We start from the raw sequence: 19,122 nt of genomic DNA on the forward strand, positions 1-19,122 counted from the left end.
GGATGGCACATAAACAAGGAGCTGGGGAAAGGAAGAAATGGGGGAAGTTTAAAAAGGAAGCTTGGAGTTCAATTATAACCGTGCTGAGTTTGAATAAATGGACAAACATTGCAATAAGATGAGGTACAATGACACAAAAATGGTTCCTGATGTTAACCAGAGGCTGGGGACAGTGCCCTTGCAATAGACTGGAAGCACAGGAGGAAGAATATATAATATTGAAAAACAAAACCCAAACCAACCAACACCAAACAACCCAATAACAACAATAACTCTCTTCCCTCCCCCAATACAAGACCTCTTAGAGACCCAAAGAAGTTGAATTTGAGGAACAGGAACAAAACACTCTATAATTATGTTTGTACTTGATAGAGCTTAGCATTCCGGTCTTTTCCTCTTTGGGATAGCATTTCTGGCACCTGCCACACGGATATGGCACAGGGGGTAATTAAGCTTGGAAGATAGCTCAGGAGGTCTCTAGTCCAAGCTCCTGCTCACTGCAGGGTTGAACTATAAGCTCTGAGTGGATTACTCAGATCTGTAAGCAAGGATGGAAACCCCACAACCTTCTGGGCAACCTCTGGGCCTCCTTCCAACACTGATAAAAACCAAAACACAAGTGCACACCTGACTAGGGCACAAATCCAAAGATAAATGAACTTGCATTCTCTCATTTATAGGTAACCTCTGTGGAAACTGGATGACAGATCAAGGATGGTGAGAAATTATCAATGCCCTGAGCAGCACTGCCTGCAAAATTCCAGGAGGAAGAACAGACTGGAAAAGAAATGAGAGCTTAGGATGGAAGGGGAGTGGAGGAATTCCTGAAGTGAATGTACACAGCACAGCTCAGAGACGGGGAAAGAGGTGAAAACACAAGAGGAAATCTGAAGTTAAAGAGGTTGATGACAAGAAAACTGGAGACTCAGTGGGGGGAGTGGAGGAAATGCAATGAAGAGAAGAAAGCGCAGTGCTTCTGGCAGGGAAGAAGAGTAGAGGTGTTCAAGCTACTAAAGACAGAAAGGTTAAAAGCACATCAGAGAGAGAGGGAACATGATTTTGTCATGAGATAAAAACTGACCATTGTATTTGGTGACATTTTAGGTAAAAACCAAAATGCAATCAGAAGAGAATCGCAGAATATTCTGAGTTGGAAGGGGCCCTTACAGGGATTGAACCCAGGGCCTTGGTGGCACACAAACATGTTTGTAGTTACTGCTGTAGGTCCAATTCAGTTCAAGGCACCAGGCAGCTGAGCCACCAAGACCCACTGGTGCTTCAGGAAGGAGAACAGAAAACTGCTACTGGGGAAACTGAGCATGGTGAAGGATGCAGGAGCAAAGGAAGGATGTGTCTGGCACGAACCTGCCAGTTTGCTCCTTACTCTGGGAAAACAGCAAAGTTGGGGTCTGAAGAAAGTGGAAAAACAATTCCCAGCAAACATATGTGGATCAAGAGGAACCTGGATACAGCTGTATTCTACTCTAACCATGCACAAGCACCCGGAACTTTCTGCTGCACAGTACCAAACCCGGGCGAACACGGATGAGGAGAAAGCACCTGCTCTGTGTATCACCTACAGGGGTACCCTTTAGCAGCGCATTTCACCAAGCAACGCGCTGACTGCCAGGGTCACACACCAGGCTGGCCTTGGGGACGCTCCCGGTGCCGGGGCGTGTCCGGGGCGTGTCCGCAGGGCCTGGGCGGGGCACGGGCGGCGGCGCCGGTGGGAGCGGGCGGAGGGGCTGCGGCTGCGGGAGCGCGCCCGCCCCCCGGCCCGGCATCGCCTGTTGCTGCGCCGCTCCTCGCTGGTAACTATCCTCTGTAATCGTGGTTCTGGATGGAGCAGGTGGTGATGGTGGTCCTTGTTGTTATTATTATTATTTTTTTTATTGTTATTATTGCTGCTATTATTATTATTTGTATGTCCCCTTCGGTGCTCACGAAGAAAAGATTAAAATTAAAGTTGCTATGACGCGGACTCCTCCGGGAGCGGAGTCACCGCTCTTTCGCGGCGGCGCGGTGGGAACCGGGGGGCGGTGCGGGAGTCCCGGGATGACCCTGCCGGCTGCGGGGAGCGGTGCGGAATTCCCCGGATGGCTCTGCCGGCTGCGGGGAGCGGTGCGGGAGTCCCGGGATGACGCTGCCGGCTGCGGGGAGCGGTGCGGAATTCCCCGGATGGCTCTGCCGGCTGCGGGGAGCGGTGCGGGAGTCCCGGGATGACGCTGCCGGCTGCGGGGAGCGGTGCGGACATCTCGGGATGACCCTACCGGCTGCGGGGAGCGGTACGGGAGTCCCGGGATGACCCTGCCGGCTGCGGGGAGCGGTGCGGGATGCCGGGATGACCCTGCCGGCTGCGGGGAGCGGTGCGGGAGTCCCGGGATGACGCTGCCGGCTGCGGGGAGCGGTGCGGGATGCCGGCGGGGGCCGCAGGGGTGCGGGGGTGCGGAGCCGTGCCCGGGGAGCGGGGGAAGCGGGACTGTGCTGTCGGTGCCACGCCGTGCCCCAGCACGGCGGTGCCGCGGACGGTGCTGGATGGGGCAGCAGGTGTAGAGCTGGTGCTGCTTCGTGGGAACCAGGTCGAGCTGAGCCAAACCTTTTCAAATTAATCTCGGCTATATAATTACTTAGAGAAATAGGCCCGGCACCGCAGTACTGATTCAAGCAAGTCCCTTTTGATAGAAATTTTAGCTAGGTACAAAGTCTTTTGAGAATGAGTGACAAATGCAGAATAGGGAAAAGAGAGAGACAGGAGAGGGCAGGGGTGAGGGTGGGATGCTGAAGTGGAGGCAGTTTTAGCACCTCTGATAACTGAAAATATTTTCTTAGGGACTGCTGGGTAGTCTGCCTCTGTATTCTGTGAACACTGACCACCCCCTACAGTTTTCTCTCTCAAAGAATGCTTGGCTCATAAATTTAATCTTAGTATTTCTTTTTTAAATTCACTTGTGTCCACAGGGTCCCACTAAAGACAACTCCTTTATATCTGTAATAGTTTTGAAAATTTCTGAAGGGCACTTGCTGTGCCTCACTATTGAGATGAAGAAGCTGGTTTGCATGTTGCAGATGACTCTGCTGTTTGTCTCCTGCCTGCAAGGTTAGCATTTCCCTACCAGGCTGGCAGCAATCAATTTCCCTCTTTCCTCTGCTTCTCTCCTTCCTTTGCACGTATTCCACTGCATAAAGTGAGTGGAATAGGCTGAGGGGAAAATTTGGATGTCTTTCCTCCAAAGAAGCTGCGTAAATGAAATTAAAGGCATGGCTGCAACATGCATAATAGGTACCAGAGAGGAATTATTTAATGCACCAAAGCATTTACATTTTTCTTTATGTAATTGTCATTCCAGGATCAATACAGTGCCTGAGTGATTTATTTCATCATTGGCTTTTGTGCTTAGTGGTGCGAGGTGGAAAGGAAAACATCCCCACAAACAAATCCAGCCCATTATCTGTGTGCCATGTGGAACCGGGGGCTCTCCCCTGCTGGGCTGTGAGCCCTTTTGGGCAGGAGTAGCAATGCTTGTGTCTGCACCATGGAGCTGCCCTCCCCTGTGTGGTGCTTGGGGCTGGGGTGACACCTCATGTGTCACCACCCTGACACCCCTGTCTCTGAGGAGGAATAGGAGCATTCATGTCTGCCTTGGGGTGAGCATCCAAACCTGGGAGCCCAGGCACACTCCTGAGTGTGCTGGTCAGATGTAGCTGCATGCACTGAAGGTGGCAGCCTCAGGAAGGCTAGGAGGATACCCAAAGGGTGCCAGAATTCTCCTAATGAAACATTTTGCATGTGCTCCTGCCATTGGCAGTGAAATACTGGGTTGCAGACTTCCCTTGCAGGTAAATGTAGAATTGAATACAGGAGAGTGACTTAGGCTTCCCTCCCTGAGGAACTTCTGCATCCTCTATTTTACAAGGAGGATGAAATTTTGCTCTTATATGGATTTCTGGCCAAACATTTCCAGGCTGCTGTGGGATTGTTTTATTTCTCCTTTCAGTTCAGAGGAATAAGGTGGCCTTTGTCTGCAGGATCAAAGCCTGTCTTTTTTTGTTCCAGCATAAAAGACAATTACAAGAGCTGTGCTTAAACCACCATCTCGCTCAAAGGCTTGTGTGAGTTTTCTCTGGTGGAAAAGGAGCCCTTTTCCACTTTCTCTAGCAGACCCTTCCCACAGTGATGGCAGGGGCCATGACAGCAGGTGGATGATGGCACTGCCATCTCAGCAGGTGTCTGGTGTGACAAGACACATGGGAGGATCTGTGGCCTGGTCCCCAGCAGTCTCTGTCATTGATCTCCACTGGAGCTCTGTCTTGGGTGACTGGTGGGATGCTGCTGCTGCCATCAGCTGCTTCCAAAGTATTCCTGTAATGACAATTGGTGAGATGTAGTAAATGGGAATGAGAAGATCAGCAATAGTAGCAGTCCAGCAAGATAGTTTGCTGTACACATTATTCCTGAGTTAGACAACAAGAGGAAACTCAAATGAGACTTCCTTCACCACACTACTGTGGCATGCAGGGTTTCCTGGCCATTAATGCTTTCTCCCTCACAGCCCATCCCCATCTCCATGATAGACCTGCAATTCCTGAATTTTCCCATGTGCAATGCACACTTCAGGTAGCCCTTGATAAAAAATAAGTCCTCAGAAAACACTTGCCCTCTGATCATCCATTCAAATTCAGAGAAAGAAGGAGTGACAGGGAACATGGACAGGGTTTTGTGGGACCACATGCTTGGAGATCAAAGGGAGAAGCTCAGAGCAAAATGTCTTTTGTTTCTTCATGGGTACATGTGTAACCTGTACTACTGCTAAATAATCAGATCTATTTATTTATTTATTTATTAGATAAACAGACGGTTTTTCTCAGGAAAATACAATAATTCATCTGAAACTGTAGTCTCTTCCTTGTTATTAGAGAATCCACGTTTCAGTTTTGAGGGATGGATGAAATAAGTACCAATTGTAACAGTGTGGGTTACCAAAATGGAATGAATTTTCCCCAGAAGCTAGGACCATGCTGCTGGTCTTCCTGCTGACCTTTAGCATTGGCAACAGAGAGAGCACTTAAATGGGAGATTCACAAATTGCTAACAGCATTACAAGCTGGACTCAAAGGATGGATTTCTAAATTGATTGTGGACTCTGCAAAGAAAACATTCTTCTTTTCTCTCAGTATTTTGCTTTTATCAGGCTCTCTCCTGTGCTGCTGTAGGCAGAGCCCCTGACCCAGCCAAGAGCCCTGATGCTGGTCCCACTGCATGCAGGCCTTAAAGCCTGAGTGGAATGGGGAATAGTCCTGATGTGCACATCTGCAGCCTGCAGGCTTCCTCTTTTCCTTTCTCCCTTACCTTGCAACCTGGTGAGTCTGAGTGTTTCCAGTGCCTTCATTTCCTTCTCACTTACAAGAAGACCTCTAGTCCATTTACTTCTTATGGGAAGAAAGCAGCCCACTTAATCAGCATTTTAAATAAACCCCAATTTGTATTTTAATCTGTTTTAGTCATATTTAATCAGCTGCTATTGTGAACATCCTTATACATTTTTTTCCCCCTAGGGTTTTACTCTGAATCAATATTTAACGTATTTGCCTAGTTTAAAATTGATGTGTCTTTGTTGGTTTTCATTATTGACCCTTCAATATTTACTCTTCCTTTCCTGTTGTGACATTTTAGCAGTAGTGGTCCTTTATTAGATTGTGACTGTATGCCCTTGACTACTGCTGTTTCAGGAAGGCACTGAGGTTGTTTGCAGGGCTTTTTCTTTAAAGAAAGTCTCAGAAGAAGGTCAACACATCTCATTTTGCTCTTGCAAGCCCTTTCCTGCAGAAAGTGGACCGTTTTAACTGGGAACACTCATAGGAATGAGCTAAGTAAGCATGCATTTACATCAGAAAAGTTTCCTTCCTTGTAGCATTGAATTTTAATGTGACCCACTGAGTATGAGGTTTGGGTAGATGAACTCCAAAGTTTCCATCCCACCTACATACACACAGTCTTTTCTTCTCAGCATATTTAAACTGTACCACGAGATGGAAAAGCATGGTTAAAACTCAAGTGTCAAAATGTTTGGGGAGAATTATGTGGCAGCACATTTAACATTTACATCACATTTTAATCAGTAAGTCCAAAAGCTTTTGGAAAAGGAGGTCACTGTCATTCTGAATTGATTTTCCCAAAGATAAAGCACTATAAATGCAGTGGTAAAAATATTTGTTTCCAAGACCTGAGTACTTTACAAAATGTGTTTGTTCCTCTAGACAGAAATAGCCATATTTTTTATAATAGTGGAATTTCTTTCCTCATTATAGTTCCTGACACCATGCTGTTGTGTTGCCTAACCTTGAAATGAAAGCAGTTTTGTTGACTTTTTACAAATGCTCCTTGCCTAGTTTGAATTGAATTGCCTATCCCTCTCAGGGCAGATAAAAAACCCCAAAAAGTTTCATTTTCTTGTGTGTAGTAGTAAAAGGGAGCCAGTGTGCTGGGTAAAAGAGGAACTGAGCAGGAAAAAAAACTGAAAAAGAAGCCAGTTACTGCCTTTTTTTGGTTTTGTTTTAATAGTTTTATATGGTCATCATTTTAGGTAGCAAGGAAACAAAACCCAGTGTCTGCTCTTAAGCAGAAGTTTCAAGTTGAATCACTGAAAACATACCTTAAAATAGTATCTTAGAAGCAACTCCTGTGTTTCATGATTTTGTGAAGAAACATGAGAACATTCTCTGATTTTTATAAAGAAAAGGTCCTGAATGATTGATTTTAGGAAGTTGTCAATGTAATTTTTCTTTTGCTTATTGGAAGAACTCCAAAGATGAGATTTCAATGAATTTCAGAGAAATTCTTATTTGCATTTACAAAAAACTAAACAATTTATGTTATAAGCCAAAATCTCTCAATAAACTAGACATCTTTTACCCAACTTTTAAATTCAGAAGCATGTCTATTAAGCATCAGCAAACTCTTCTAGCATTTTTGCCCTGTTGTTTCCTGTACAGTCCTTGATGGCATGACATTCTGTAATGGGATGATTTTTTTCTCTCCTTGCCCTCCCCATACGTGAGCTGTCTTTTTGTACAGGTGGGTGTCATGAGTTCACTCTTCCATTTCTTCACGTCTATCCAGGTCAGAGGTTTCAAAGGAGAACTTGGATTTCAGATTAACTGGTTTAAGAGATCCAGGCATTCTAGAATCTCAGTTCAGCCAGGGTTAGAGAAAACAGCAAAGGAGCACAGCATAAGTGGAAATAGCTTGGGTTACATTTTGCAGTCACAGTGAGGTCATTTGCATGTTAGTGACTAGGTCAGCTTGGCTCTAATGAGCAAAGTCAGAACTGTGATTAACACAGGAAGTGTGAGCAGGGACATGCAATGAGCAGCAGCATCAGTTCATTTTTTTTTTACCCTAAGAATTAAAATGAAGTCGTTTACGTGTTCTTAAAAAAACCCAAAACAACTAGTTTCCCCTAATAGCTCTTAACTTGGACCCAGCTCATCAGGAGGAGTCCTCACTGAGTGCTCTGCTGTGAGGCTAGGAAGAAAAACTCCTGGCTCCTCTTGCCAAAAAGAGCAAGAATCAGAGGAAAGTGTCCCACTCAGCAGGTACCCAAAGCCAAACGCCTTGTCCAGGTGTCTGGTGGGGTTGTCCCTCCAAAGAAGCCATCTCTGACTGTGGGAACAGGCTCCCTTGTACCTGTAGGGAGGGGATGGGGGGGATACCTGAGGTGCCATCAATGGATAATCCTGGGAGCATCTGCTGCCTAGGAGTGTTGCAATAATAACATGGAATCACATGGACAGATGATGGCAGGGCGAAATGAGGCAGAAAAAGAATCACCATGCTCCTCCCTTCCTAATGAGGAGAGGGTGATGCTCACTGAAGGTCTCCCATGCTCATGAAAGAATGTGTCTCAGAACCATCATCAACCTTTAAAAAGCTTTTACTTTTAAAAAGAAATTGTCTTTGAATGTGTGTGTCAGTAGGAAGCCTGGGGTTTGGGTTGTATTGAGGTGTCAGTATGCACAGGGCATTTGGGACAAATAATTTAAAAATTCCTGCAAGAGAAAAATACTGTTTTGCACAATTTGCTTCTTGATAATGGTAAGTGCTTTACACGATGAGGCAGTTATCAGTTTCTTTATTCTTATATTGCAAACACAGTTCTTACATTTTCTGTTTGCCTCAGAGAGATTGCTAGGTCATAAAAGAGATACCAAAGGAGAGATACTTCCCCGAAAATGAGGAAGAGATTTATAGTCAATTAGAGAGAGAAAATGTCCTTACAGAGATCCCTTAGACCTACCTTCAGTCTCCTGTAAGTTACAGGATAGATGACACTTTTTACTTCTGGTTTCTACTATCAGAAGGAATCAAAATATTTGTTAATATGAATCACACTTTTTAAAACAAATAGCATCCTTCTCCTGACTACTTTTCATTTTGGGCATCCATTCAGTTAAAAAGGCAGTGCAGTCTTAATATTGTGATGTGCCCATGAGCCCCAGTAATTTTGTGTGAATGCTACACACTTAGATGAGAAATCAACTTTTCAAGCAAATTCAAAAGCAGCCCTTAGATGAGGGCTGTCATTTTACAAGGTTGTCAGATAACCCTTGCTTGCTGCAAAGCTGTGAATGCCCAAGTATTTGCCTGTGTGTGCAGTTCTTAAATCCCAGTGTCAAGACTTTGTCAACATCCCCTTTCAGAATAACATGCCCAAGATAGACAGGCAGAAGGTCAGAAGAGGAACAACAACCAATACTTAGAGTTAGGCCTCTATTTCAAACAGTGAAAGGGCTCTTTTGGACAAATGTTTTAGAAATATCTCTCTCTTATTTTTTTAAAGTTTTTTATTATTTTTTTGAATGGGAGAAGTAGAATAGATAAGCTGGCAGCAGCTCAGTTGAGCTAGCTTCTTTAAGCAAACTCAGATTTTTCTCAGAATCTCAGAATTTCTGCACTACTGTGCCTTCATTGTCTACATGCACATATTTAATTGGGCCTTTGCAACCAATGGTAACCAGAAATCCTGGTAGCTGACCACCATGTATCTGCCTTGTATTTATCCTCTTATCCTTCCTCAGAGACTTTCTTGTGGTGGGATGTGTGGGCTGTCTTGTGTAGACAGAATCTATGCAGTGGCATTGTCCCAGAAATTTTAGACAGAATTATGGAATAGTTTGGGTTGGAACAAACATTTAAACATCATCTAGTTCCAACCTCCCTGCCATGGGCAGGGACACCTTCCACTAGAACAGGTTGCTCAAAGCTCCATCCAACCCGGCCTTGAAAACTTCCAGGAATGGGGCATCCACAGCTTCTCTGGGCACCTTGTGCCAGGGCCACACCACCTTCACAGTAATTTAACTCTTCCTAAGATCTACTCTAAACCCATCCTCTTTTATCTTAAAGCATGCCCTTGTGAAAATTTCTTCCTCAGCTGTCTTGTAAGCCACTTTAAGTGCTGGGAGGCTGCTAGAAAATCTTGGAGCCTTCTCTTCTACAGGCTGAACAACCCAGTTCCTCATAGGAGAGGTGCTCCAGCTCTCTGATCTTTTATGTGGCCCTCCTCCGGATTTGTTCCTGTAGGTTCATGTTCTAATTTAGGGGTCCCATCTCCAGAGCTGAAGCAGCACAGGTAGGGGTCTCATAACAGTGGAGAAGAGGGGGAGTGTCACCTCCCTTGGTGCTTCTTTTCATGCAAACCACAAGCACACGGCCTTTGCTTAAATGCTGACTTATTTTGCAAGGGCTGGTAGGAAGACCTGCTGAAAAGATGTCCTTTGGTAAAAGCCGGGGTTTGAGAATGCAGGCACCTGTGTGCTGGGAAGGGAGGCCATGAAGTGTGGAAACCCAGAGCACCAGGAATATTTCTCTGTCTGCTCTGGGGTGCCCTGACCCCCAGGGGAGCACTGACTTTGACCCTCATTCATGGAGAAAGTTTCCTAGACTTCAAGATAGACTAGAATCCACAAAAGTGTGATTATAGAGAGTAGTGTAGGTGTATCACGGTGAGAAATTTAGGTTTTGGGATTTTTAGTATGTTGTGGATGGAAGCAAGATGGAGGGCACAAGGGGTCATCCTGGGTTTCTTCTTCATGCTTCTTCTTCCTCCTTCTTCATGGGTTTGGGTGGCATTTTGTAATTGGGCAGAAAAGTCTGCATTGCAGCACTTTGGGATCAGTTATTGGGTTAAAAGGGAAAATAATCTAGGTGTCAGTTCTTAATTGGATAGTTTAGTCTTAAAGAACCTTGTAACAAGAGATTTTTAGACATTTTGTGCCTTCTTATGAAAAGCTGCTGAACTCACAGTAGTGCGACTGTTTTACTCATAAGAAATAATAAACACCTGAGTCCAAACATGAACTACCATCTCAAGTGCCTTCAATCCAGACCCAGAGAAGCTGATAATGAAGTTTTGATGGAAGGCTGCAGAGCAGCTGGTGCGGGGATCTCAGTAAATGCACAATCATTTTTTTCTCATTCATGAGTCTCCATCTCTTGCACTCACTGGAGGAACACACCCTTGGGCATAGGGCAGCTGTAGCATCATGGTTCTTGTGCCTGCTGTTTTCACAGTGCTGTGTTCAGAAATTAACTTGGCAAAGGCATCCCTGGGCTTTAAGCAGAGAATGCCCTTGATGCTGGAATCCCACTGGGATATGGAAGTACACTTACTTTTACAATCAAAGACAACAGCTCTTCAGCAATGGAGGAAACAGAGCTTGCAACATACAGCTGAGACTACTGTGGAAATGTAAACAAACCCTAAATCTAGTCTTTGCAAAGGCACCTGCAAACCCTCTTGTTTAAGTGGGATTTGCAAGCCAGAGTGTGCCCCGTGCAGCTGGGGATGCATTACAGGGTCAGTGTGCTTCTCAGGAGCATGGTGGGTCTCACTTCTCTGGGGAAGGAGTCAGGAAGAGATGGGTGTGGGGGAGATTGTTGCAAGCCATCAGAGCCAGACCCCAGTTTTTCTTCCTCTTCATGTTGCAACTGCAGGAACAGCTCACATGCACAGGAGAGAGAGGAACCAGGCAAATTGGTGGGATCTTCTTCAGTGTGACATCTTTGGTGGTCTGCTATAGTCGGTGTTTCTGTCAGCTAAACAGCTTCTGACAGCTAAAATGGATGTTTCATTACACAACTACTCAGTCATGTAATATGTAATGCTGTGAAGAGCTGAAGAACACACCTAGTTAGACATAAACCTTAGATACTTTCCAGAGTAATGCTTAGAAAAGGATTTAGAGTTCCTGTCCTGTCAGAAACTCATTGCTGCTCACGTGAAGCTCATAACTCACCAGGTGGCCAAGGACACAGAAATGCCTGAAGGAGCATTAAACAAGAAAAAGCAAGTTTAACCATCAGGCAGATTGCTTCTGCCACTCTTGACACTAAACCCTCTTTCCCTTGAGCTATGTAATGATTTGTGCTACTCTTTTATCTCAATTCACCCCTCCTGTGTGTCTGACCTTTAGTCCTGGCTAGCAAAGTGGACTGAAATAAAAAGTAAGGATGCTCCTTCCTTTTCCCCCATGCTTTGCAACTCTCTGAATTATAGTGGTAGAGCAAACCATTCTTCTGTCTGTCTGTTATGTCTGCTTTCTCTTACCTGCTTCTGTCTGTCATCTGGAACAGTGCAAGACCTATGGGAAATCTATCTTTCTTCTTCTCTGTCCTTCTTCAGTTCCTGGAACCACAGTGCCTGGAGTCTCCAGGATCTTTTGTAAAAATCTGCTATAGGAAAAGAGAAGACAGAAAGGTGTGAAGGAAAAAGCGAGCACCCAGGAGCATTCTGGAAAAAAAATCTCAGCTGCATTACACATTCCTCTATGCTTGATGTGCCATGGAGAATGGCCAGCACTTCACCATGGCTGATGCCATTTTCACCCTCAAGCAGCAGACCTGTGCCTGGTCCCAGGTTTTGGGGTGCACTCCTCAGCCAGTTTGTGCATATTGCCCATGGCAGTGCTTGCCAGGTGCTTCAGTGGGAACGTGGCCAGCAGAATGGGCCTGGGGCAATCCCAGCCCCAGGCTCCCTGCATGCCCATGTCCTGTCCTTGGCACAGCTCCAGCTGCCTGGCCAGGGGCAGGGATGGTGGCCATGCCTCAGTTGGCCATACAGGCCAGTTGTCCATTTACAGGTCACAACCTACAGGTGATATTGGCCAGTGGTATCATCTGCAGAGATTTCCTTCATCTTCAGTGTGTCCAGGGGTCTGAATCTCTGCTGTTTGGGAAGAGCTGACCTCAGAGTTGATGGATTTTGCCATTCATTGCATGAGGCACAGATAAATATCCAGGAAGGGGCTAAACAGATCTGCCTGAGCTCATCTCCAAAGCTATACTGCTCAGTTGCTCAGCTGTACAATGAGGAATGGAAACTGGGCAGCAAAGCCAATGGGGGCAGTGACACTGTCCCTTTTGGGGTTTTGGTTTAGGAGATGGGTTGTGTGCACCTGTTCCCTTCTGGTCAGTGAGTGCCTGGGACAGTGGACTTCACTGATGGCTTGGGGGTGGCCTGCAGAGATGCCGTGGTCTGGGGATTTATTTAGTGGGATGCAGAGATGGATTGGACCAAACACTTGCTCCTTGTGCCTTGCTTCTTGAGCTGTTTATACAGGGGATTTTTGGGCAGCTATCTGGAATAGTTTGGGGTTTTTTCCTTGCTTTGTGACAGCAAAGAGGGGGAAAGTGATCACTGTGTGTGTCGCTTGGATAGCACAGGGCTTTTCTCCTGGAAAGCCTTGGTTTCTAAATTTCTGACACCACACACACACACAGACACAGACACACACACACACAAAAATACAACAATACAGTTGTGGAGTTTTTGTTTGCTACTGAATTGTTTAACATTTCAGTTTCCCCTGCGCCTCTTGAACACTTTGTCAAAAGAGCAATTAATGCTTGTTTCAAGTTTGTCTTTTAGATAACACTCCAGCTAAAGTTTTGTTCTCTTTTTCAAGAACAGTCCTTTAAGGGCTCTTTTGAGTCTTCTGACATTTGAAAACACACCTGATGTATTTGCCTCATTAGCTTCCAGTGTGCATTGGCCACAGCAGCACAGAAAATGGAGCATCTAAGTGAGGATGCAAAAACAAGGAACTCCTCTGCTTGTCCATGGATTTGCTCTGAATGCTCTGCCCAGGCAGCTCCTGGATGATATCCACAGGGAGCAACACAAGCAGCATCTCTGGGACCAAACTCATGCACCTGACATGTGTCTGACACCTCACCGTGGTACTTGGTTTCGAGTGGTGGATCTCCCATCTCTCTGTGCTCCCTCAAAAATCTTTCACTTCTGCAGTGAGCAAAATTAAAGGCTGGTCTTCTCTTTTGTAACATATGACTTCTTGTAGGATTTTGTAGGGGGATAGAATATAAGAAAATAAAGATAGTGTAGAAAATAATCTTACCCCTAAGGAGTTGCAGCTGGGCCAATTTTCAAAGATGAGGAACAGGCCTGACTTTAACAGGCCACAGCTGTAGCCAATGAGAAGAAGAGGGCTATAAAAGAGTGGTTGGCTGATTGAGAAGGGAGCTGGAGTCAGTTGGCTGCTTTGTGACGAAGAGTCAGTTCTCTGAGGAGCTGCCCATGAGACACACCAAGAAGGTATGGAGCTTTTGTGATGAGGAGACAACAGTATGGAGCCCCTGCAATAAGATGACAACAGGATTTCTAACTTAGCAACTATCCTGCTATCAAGGGTCTTCCTGACTATATTCATAGTCAGGTGCTAAATATGTTGTTTGCTAAAACTTGTTCAGGCTGCCTCAAATTTTTGCTCAGGTGTGTCTTGGCCACTGTTACTGTCAAAGCCTGGCTGCTGCTCTAGAGAGAGACTTTGAGAATAGGAGCATGCCTTTGGGAGGATACCCTTCAGTTGCCTTGCAGGGATTCTGTATTCGCATCTCTTCCAGCCTTATCTCAGTGGATCTTCCTAGAAATATCAATGCTGACCAGTAGGAAAGGTGTTTGACCAGGAAGATGAATTTTAAAAGAACAAACTAAAAAATCAAGGAAAAGCTTCTTTTTGCTTACTAGAAATTATCAATGCTGATACTAAGAATATAAAGGAATCATAATTGGATTTTTTTGGTGCCAGCTATAATCAGTATTTCTCATTGCTAGAGGGGGCAGCATTTCTCCCTTCCAAAGCCTTTTCCTCTTTTTATTTTTTTTTTTTAATTTATATGTGTCATGGAAGAGATGAATCCCAAATACAAGCTCAGACCAGAAGTCTAGTTAATCACTAAGTAAAAACATTATGAGGACTAGATTTGTTCACATTCCTTTACAAAAACAGAGATGCAACAGGTAAGAGTTTGTTGGATTCAGGGCCTTTGTGAAAAGCCTGACCTCAGATCACAGAATAATACAATAAAAGAATCACAGATTAAGATTAGATTAAGTTCAATGGTAAACCAAGCACTGTCAAGTCCACAATTAAACCACATCCCTGACTGCCACAACTACACATCTTTTAAATACTTCCAGGGATGGAGAGCCAACCACTTCCTTAGGCAGCCTGTTCCTGCCTAGGGAAGAAATTTTTCTTAATACCAAAATAAACCACTCCTGGCACAACCGGAGGCCACTTACTCTTGTTATGTGGGAGAAGAGACTGACCCCACCCTGGCTTACAGACTCCTTTCTGATAGCTGTAGACAGATCCCTCCTGGGTTTCATTTCCATAGGATGCCTCCACTAGAGAAAACACTTCCCCCCCTCCCCAAAACGCAATCTTTTTATTGTCTTCCTGCAGCTTCAGTAGATGCAGGGCATGTTCTTCCTGAGCAAAAGGCTGACACTCAGCAAGGGCATGGACAACCTAGGGCTGGCTTTCACCCTTCACCTGCAGGAGGATGCCTGCTCCCCCTGATGCAGCTCCAGAAGTAGGACTGGCTCTGCAAACACAAAAACACAACCCTGGCAAGGCTGGAAACAAAACCCCTTCAGTTTAGCAGTGCAGGGGGAAATATTTTTTTTCGCATGTGCTGTAGAAACCCCGCAAGTTCCTTCTGTGTTATGCAAAATTTCTCCTCCTGACAGGAACTAATAACTGCTTGTAAGTGTTTCTGGGCAGCAGTTCCAGGGCAAAACTTGAGCCCCAGGCTTGCATGTGAGAGGCTGCAAACAAGAAATGGAGATTCTGAGCACAGTTACAAATTTTATGAGGAATGCTGGCTTTAAAGCTTGAGAGCAAACAAGCAGAAACTGCCTGTGCAGGAGTGAGGAAATGACCAGAGGTAGATGGAAAAGCAGGGAAAAAAAAAAAAGAGACAATGTGTAAAGGAAAAATGAGATAATAACGGAAAACATGCCAAAGAAAGAGGAAACTATGCAAGAATATAGCTTTTTAAAAAGCTGAAAAGAAAAAGAAGAAAACTAAGATAAACACAGAGCAGACAGACTAGGATGTAAAATTTCTAATATGTAAAATCCTATAAAGTCAGAACATAATGATAGAGGAGGAGACTATGTTCAAGGAGACATATGCAAGTGAACCCATGTGCACATGATGCTTTGTTCAGTCCTACAGGTATTTGTGTTCAAATTTTCATCTGGATCCAAAGGAAATTGAATTATTATTTTCTTGGCAAAAAAACTGCCTGCTGTTCAGGAGAACAGTGTAATTTACAATCCTGGGGTTTATTTCTCCTGCCATGGTTTGCAGCAGAAGACAGGTACTTGAAATTTTGGCAGTGGGCTGGCAGTGCCTGAGTTTGCAGTAGAACAGCTTTGTTTTGGCTGTGACAGCCACCCTGTGCAGGGCAGGGGCCCTGGGAAAGCCCATTCTGCTGCTGTGTCAAAGCTGACAGTGGTTCACTCTCCAAAAACTGAGTGAGATTGAGGCTGAAAGTACATGAGAAGGTTGGTTAACCAGAAGTAAGCTTCTGCCAAATCAGATTGTCAAAAATCATTACTTTGTTTCCTCACAGTTTAGCAAAAATATCTGGCATAACAAGAGTAATTAAAAATAAAATATTTTTTGTCCCATCTGTTTCTTATGCTTTTTTACTCCTGTAAGCCTCTGGTCACCAAAGTCACGTTTTCAGGTATTTCCTTCCATCACAAAGTCAAATTATTTCCTGAAAGAAACCCAGAAAAACTAGGAAACACATTGGACTGAGTTAGGCTCTAACCAAGACACTGGTTTTCTTTTGTAGGGCTACCAAAACAGGACAGACAGTATTGTTGCAACAGCCTCCATGAATGACAATTCTAGACCCATCTCCATCTGGGAATGGGTTTATCAGCTGGAAGAGTCACTGCCAGTCTCTGTGGGAAATGTGGGACTTGCAGCTTTCCTGGGAGAGCCTTGGAGGTGTGCCCTTCTCCCACTGCATCCAAACCTGGGAGCTGAGAGTGGCCAGGCTTCTCCAACCTCTTCTTGTCTCTCTCTCACCAAGTAAAACCTAAGATTAGCTCATGCACTCTTATTAATATTTCACTGCTACTCCCCTTTGCAGCAAATGGATGGTTTTGATCAATAATTCATGACTGGGTGTAACCTATTACACTTGAAGTGGGGTGTACACTTTCCTGTTATTTATTTATCATTGCTTTTATTTTACAGGGTGTTTTTTCCCCTGCTATTTATTTTTCACTTGCTTAAACGCCTCTCCTTCAAAGTTCAGACTGCTTGCAGGAAATTAATCTTGTGCCTTATGACTTTTAAGTAAGACTGAGCTCTCTGCAAGGGCCCGAGACTGAGCCACAAGGAAAACTTTCAGACCTGCTCAGCCACTTCAGTGCCAGAGATCTCTTTGAAACAAATGATTTGGGGAATTTGGAAACAAATCCAACTGCTCAAAGCTCATCCATGGCCTCAAGAGCTGCCTGCTTTTTGCTTCACAGGGATATTTGGCTACTTCTGCTGAGGGAACAACCTGCTCCAAGACCAGCAATCAGGTGTTGCCCTGTCCCCTCCTTTGCCACTGGGGGCTGTTCTATTGGAACCCTCCTGAACACAGGTTTTGGGGAGTGTAAATCTTCCTGGGTTGGAAGCTTGCAGGTTGTATCCCCTAGACAGAAGTGGCCTTCTCCTTTGTGGAAACAGTCTACTTATTTGAATTTTGTGGCTCATCTTGATTCACAAATAAGATAGATTGTAGTGAAACTGAAATAAAGATTTCCTTAGAAGACCCTAAGACAGATTACTGAGTATAGGGCTTGGAAATTGAAAGCTGCACAAGCATGGGAAGTCATAAACCAGTCTCCTGGCCTAGCTTTAACAGGCCATCATCCTCCTGGTCATTCCTGTGCCCAGATCCAGGGGAAAGGGTGAGGCTTGGAGAGCTGCTGATCTGAGAATTACCCTACCAAAGTCATGCTTTTCAGTATGACTGAACTTCTTTCTACATTGCTCCTTCTCCAGCCTTGCCAATATGTAAGCCTGGGTGTCCCTCCCTGACCAAGCATAAATGTCTTGTTGCTGATGGGCACTTGGGGCTGCCATATTTGCTGTGTGGCACAGGCTTCATTCACACCTGTGTGCATGGCATGGGCCATCACCCTCCACCCTGCCTCTCCTCTCCACCACTGGGAATGCCCACACCAGAGGCCCACGGCGGTTGGTGACTCCTGCCATGGGCTGTGGTGGTTGAATGGGGGTTGGAAACCAGGTTTCTCAGGGAAGTAGGGCATGGTGGCAGACTCCAGCTGGAGGCAAAGCTCTGGCAGGGGTAGATCCAGCCCACTCCTTCCTGCATGGACAGATTTAGACAAAGAATGAGATGCTCTTGTTGCACCAAGAGGTATTTCATGATACCATGATTCCACCCCCAACAGATCCCAGTATCCATGTTGGGACAGGTTCAGTGGGATCACCCAGCATTGCTTTGCATTCTCAGGGCTTTTTCTGGCATATATAATGCAGGAGGAACACAGTGTAAAAGGTCTGAGTTTCACATGCATTCTGCAAAGCCCCATCTGTAGTATTCTCTCTCCTGCAGAGATCACAGGTGGCATTTCAGGGTACACTGCTAACACAGACCCAGCAGTGGGTCAGATTACCAACTGGCACCTGAGCACATGCCATCAGAGTAATGACTCCTGCTTCACAAAGACTCATTTACCTTTCAACAGCTTTGAGGTTCTCAGGGTCCATAGTCAGAGGCAGTTCAGTGCCTAAATCACTAGTGGTTACAGGAAGTGTCACTGACTTTCATAGGAACAAGGACAGAGTCACAAAATAAAGGTGCAACTCAGCATCAAGCTGTAATGGGAATTAGATCAGGTCCTCTGTACTTATATATGCACAAGATATTATTTGTTAAAAGGAGATAATTTTAAAATAATTTCCATTATTTTGATTTGCCCTAATTTTTCATGGCCCAGGATGTTCCTCTCAAAGGGTTAATTTAAAATTGTGCTGGCATTTAATCAGACACTTTGCAAGGTCCACAAGAAGCTTTCATTCAGCTTAGAAGATCTGTGCTGCAGTCCCCACTCTGCTCCCTACCACACTCTTCCCACCCCAGAGCGTGGCCTACAACCTGTGACCAAATCAGCTGGGGCGAGGAAGAAGTGGCATTGTACCAGTGGGATTTTGCAAAGTAATGGCTTTTGGAGAAAGGCATTTCCTGAAGCAGAAGCAGCCTGCAGGAGGGCAAGTTCAAAATGAGAGCACCAGGAAAGGCCCCCCCAGGAATTCCCGGCCCTAGTGCCCATAAGGAAACAACTGACCTACAGCAGAGCCCAGCTCCCTCCTCAGCTGGGGATCCCTGCAAGCCCCTCCTAGCTGCCAGAACACAGCACTGCCAAAGCTGCTGGACCTCTTCTTAGGCAGATGCCCCAGATCCTTCAAATATAATTCCCATTCATTGGTGGAAGTGGGATTACTGGTTCCTGCCTGCTTTTTGGGTTGTCACTTACTTTGCCAGGAAATATCCAAGCCTTGTGGCAGGAGAGCACAGGCAGTTTCTTGTAGTGGGATAGAATATAAGAAAATAAAGATAGTGTAGAAAGTAATCTTACCCCTAAGGAGTTGCAGCTGGGCCAATCACGAAGGGTTAGGAACAGGCCTGACTTTAACAGGCCACAGCTGTAGCCAATGAGAAGAAGAGGGCTATAAAAGAGTGGTTGGCTGATTGAGAGGGGAGCTGGAGTCAGTTGGCTG

General features: G+C 45.2%; 1 protein-coding gene across 4 annotated transcripts in view; it reads left to right on the forward strand.

Moving 5' to 3' along the window:
• The first annotated feature begins 1,741 nt into the window (after positions 1-1,741).
• LCP1 (lymphocyte cytosolic protein 1) overlaps positions 1,742-19,122 on the forward strand; it is a 50,910-nt gene continuing 33,529 nt past the window's right edge. For 3 of the 4 annotated variants that reach the window (XM_066571293.1, XM_066571301.1, XM_066571309.1), the window contains exon 1: positions 2,212-2,285. In XM_066571293.1, coding sequence (XP_066427390.1) covers positions 2,261-2,285 — 25 coding nt within the window. In that variant the 5' untranslated portion in view covers positions 2,212-2,260. Of the gene's footprint in view, positions 1,812-2,211; positions 2,286-19,122 lie in introns of those variants that run through there. The other variant, XM_066571323.1, reaches the window with a different exon arrangement.

This window comes from Molothrus aeneus, chromosome 2 (assembly GCF_037042795.1).
Source record: "Molothrus aeneus isolate 106 chromosome 2, BPBGC_Maene_1.0, whole genome shotgun sequence".
NCBI classification, from domain to species: domain Eukaryota; kingdom Metazoa; phylum Chordata; class Aves; order Passeriformes; family Icteridae; genus Molothrus; species Molothrus aeneus.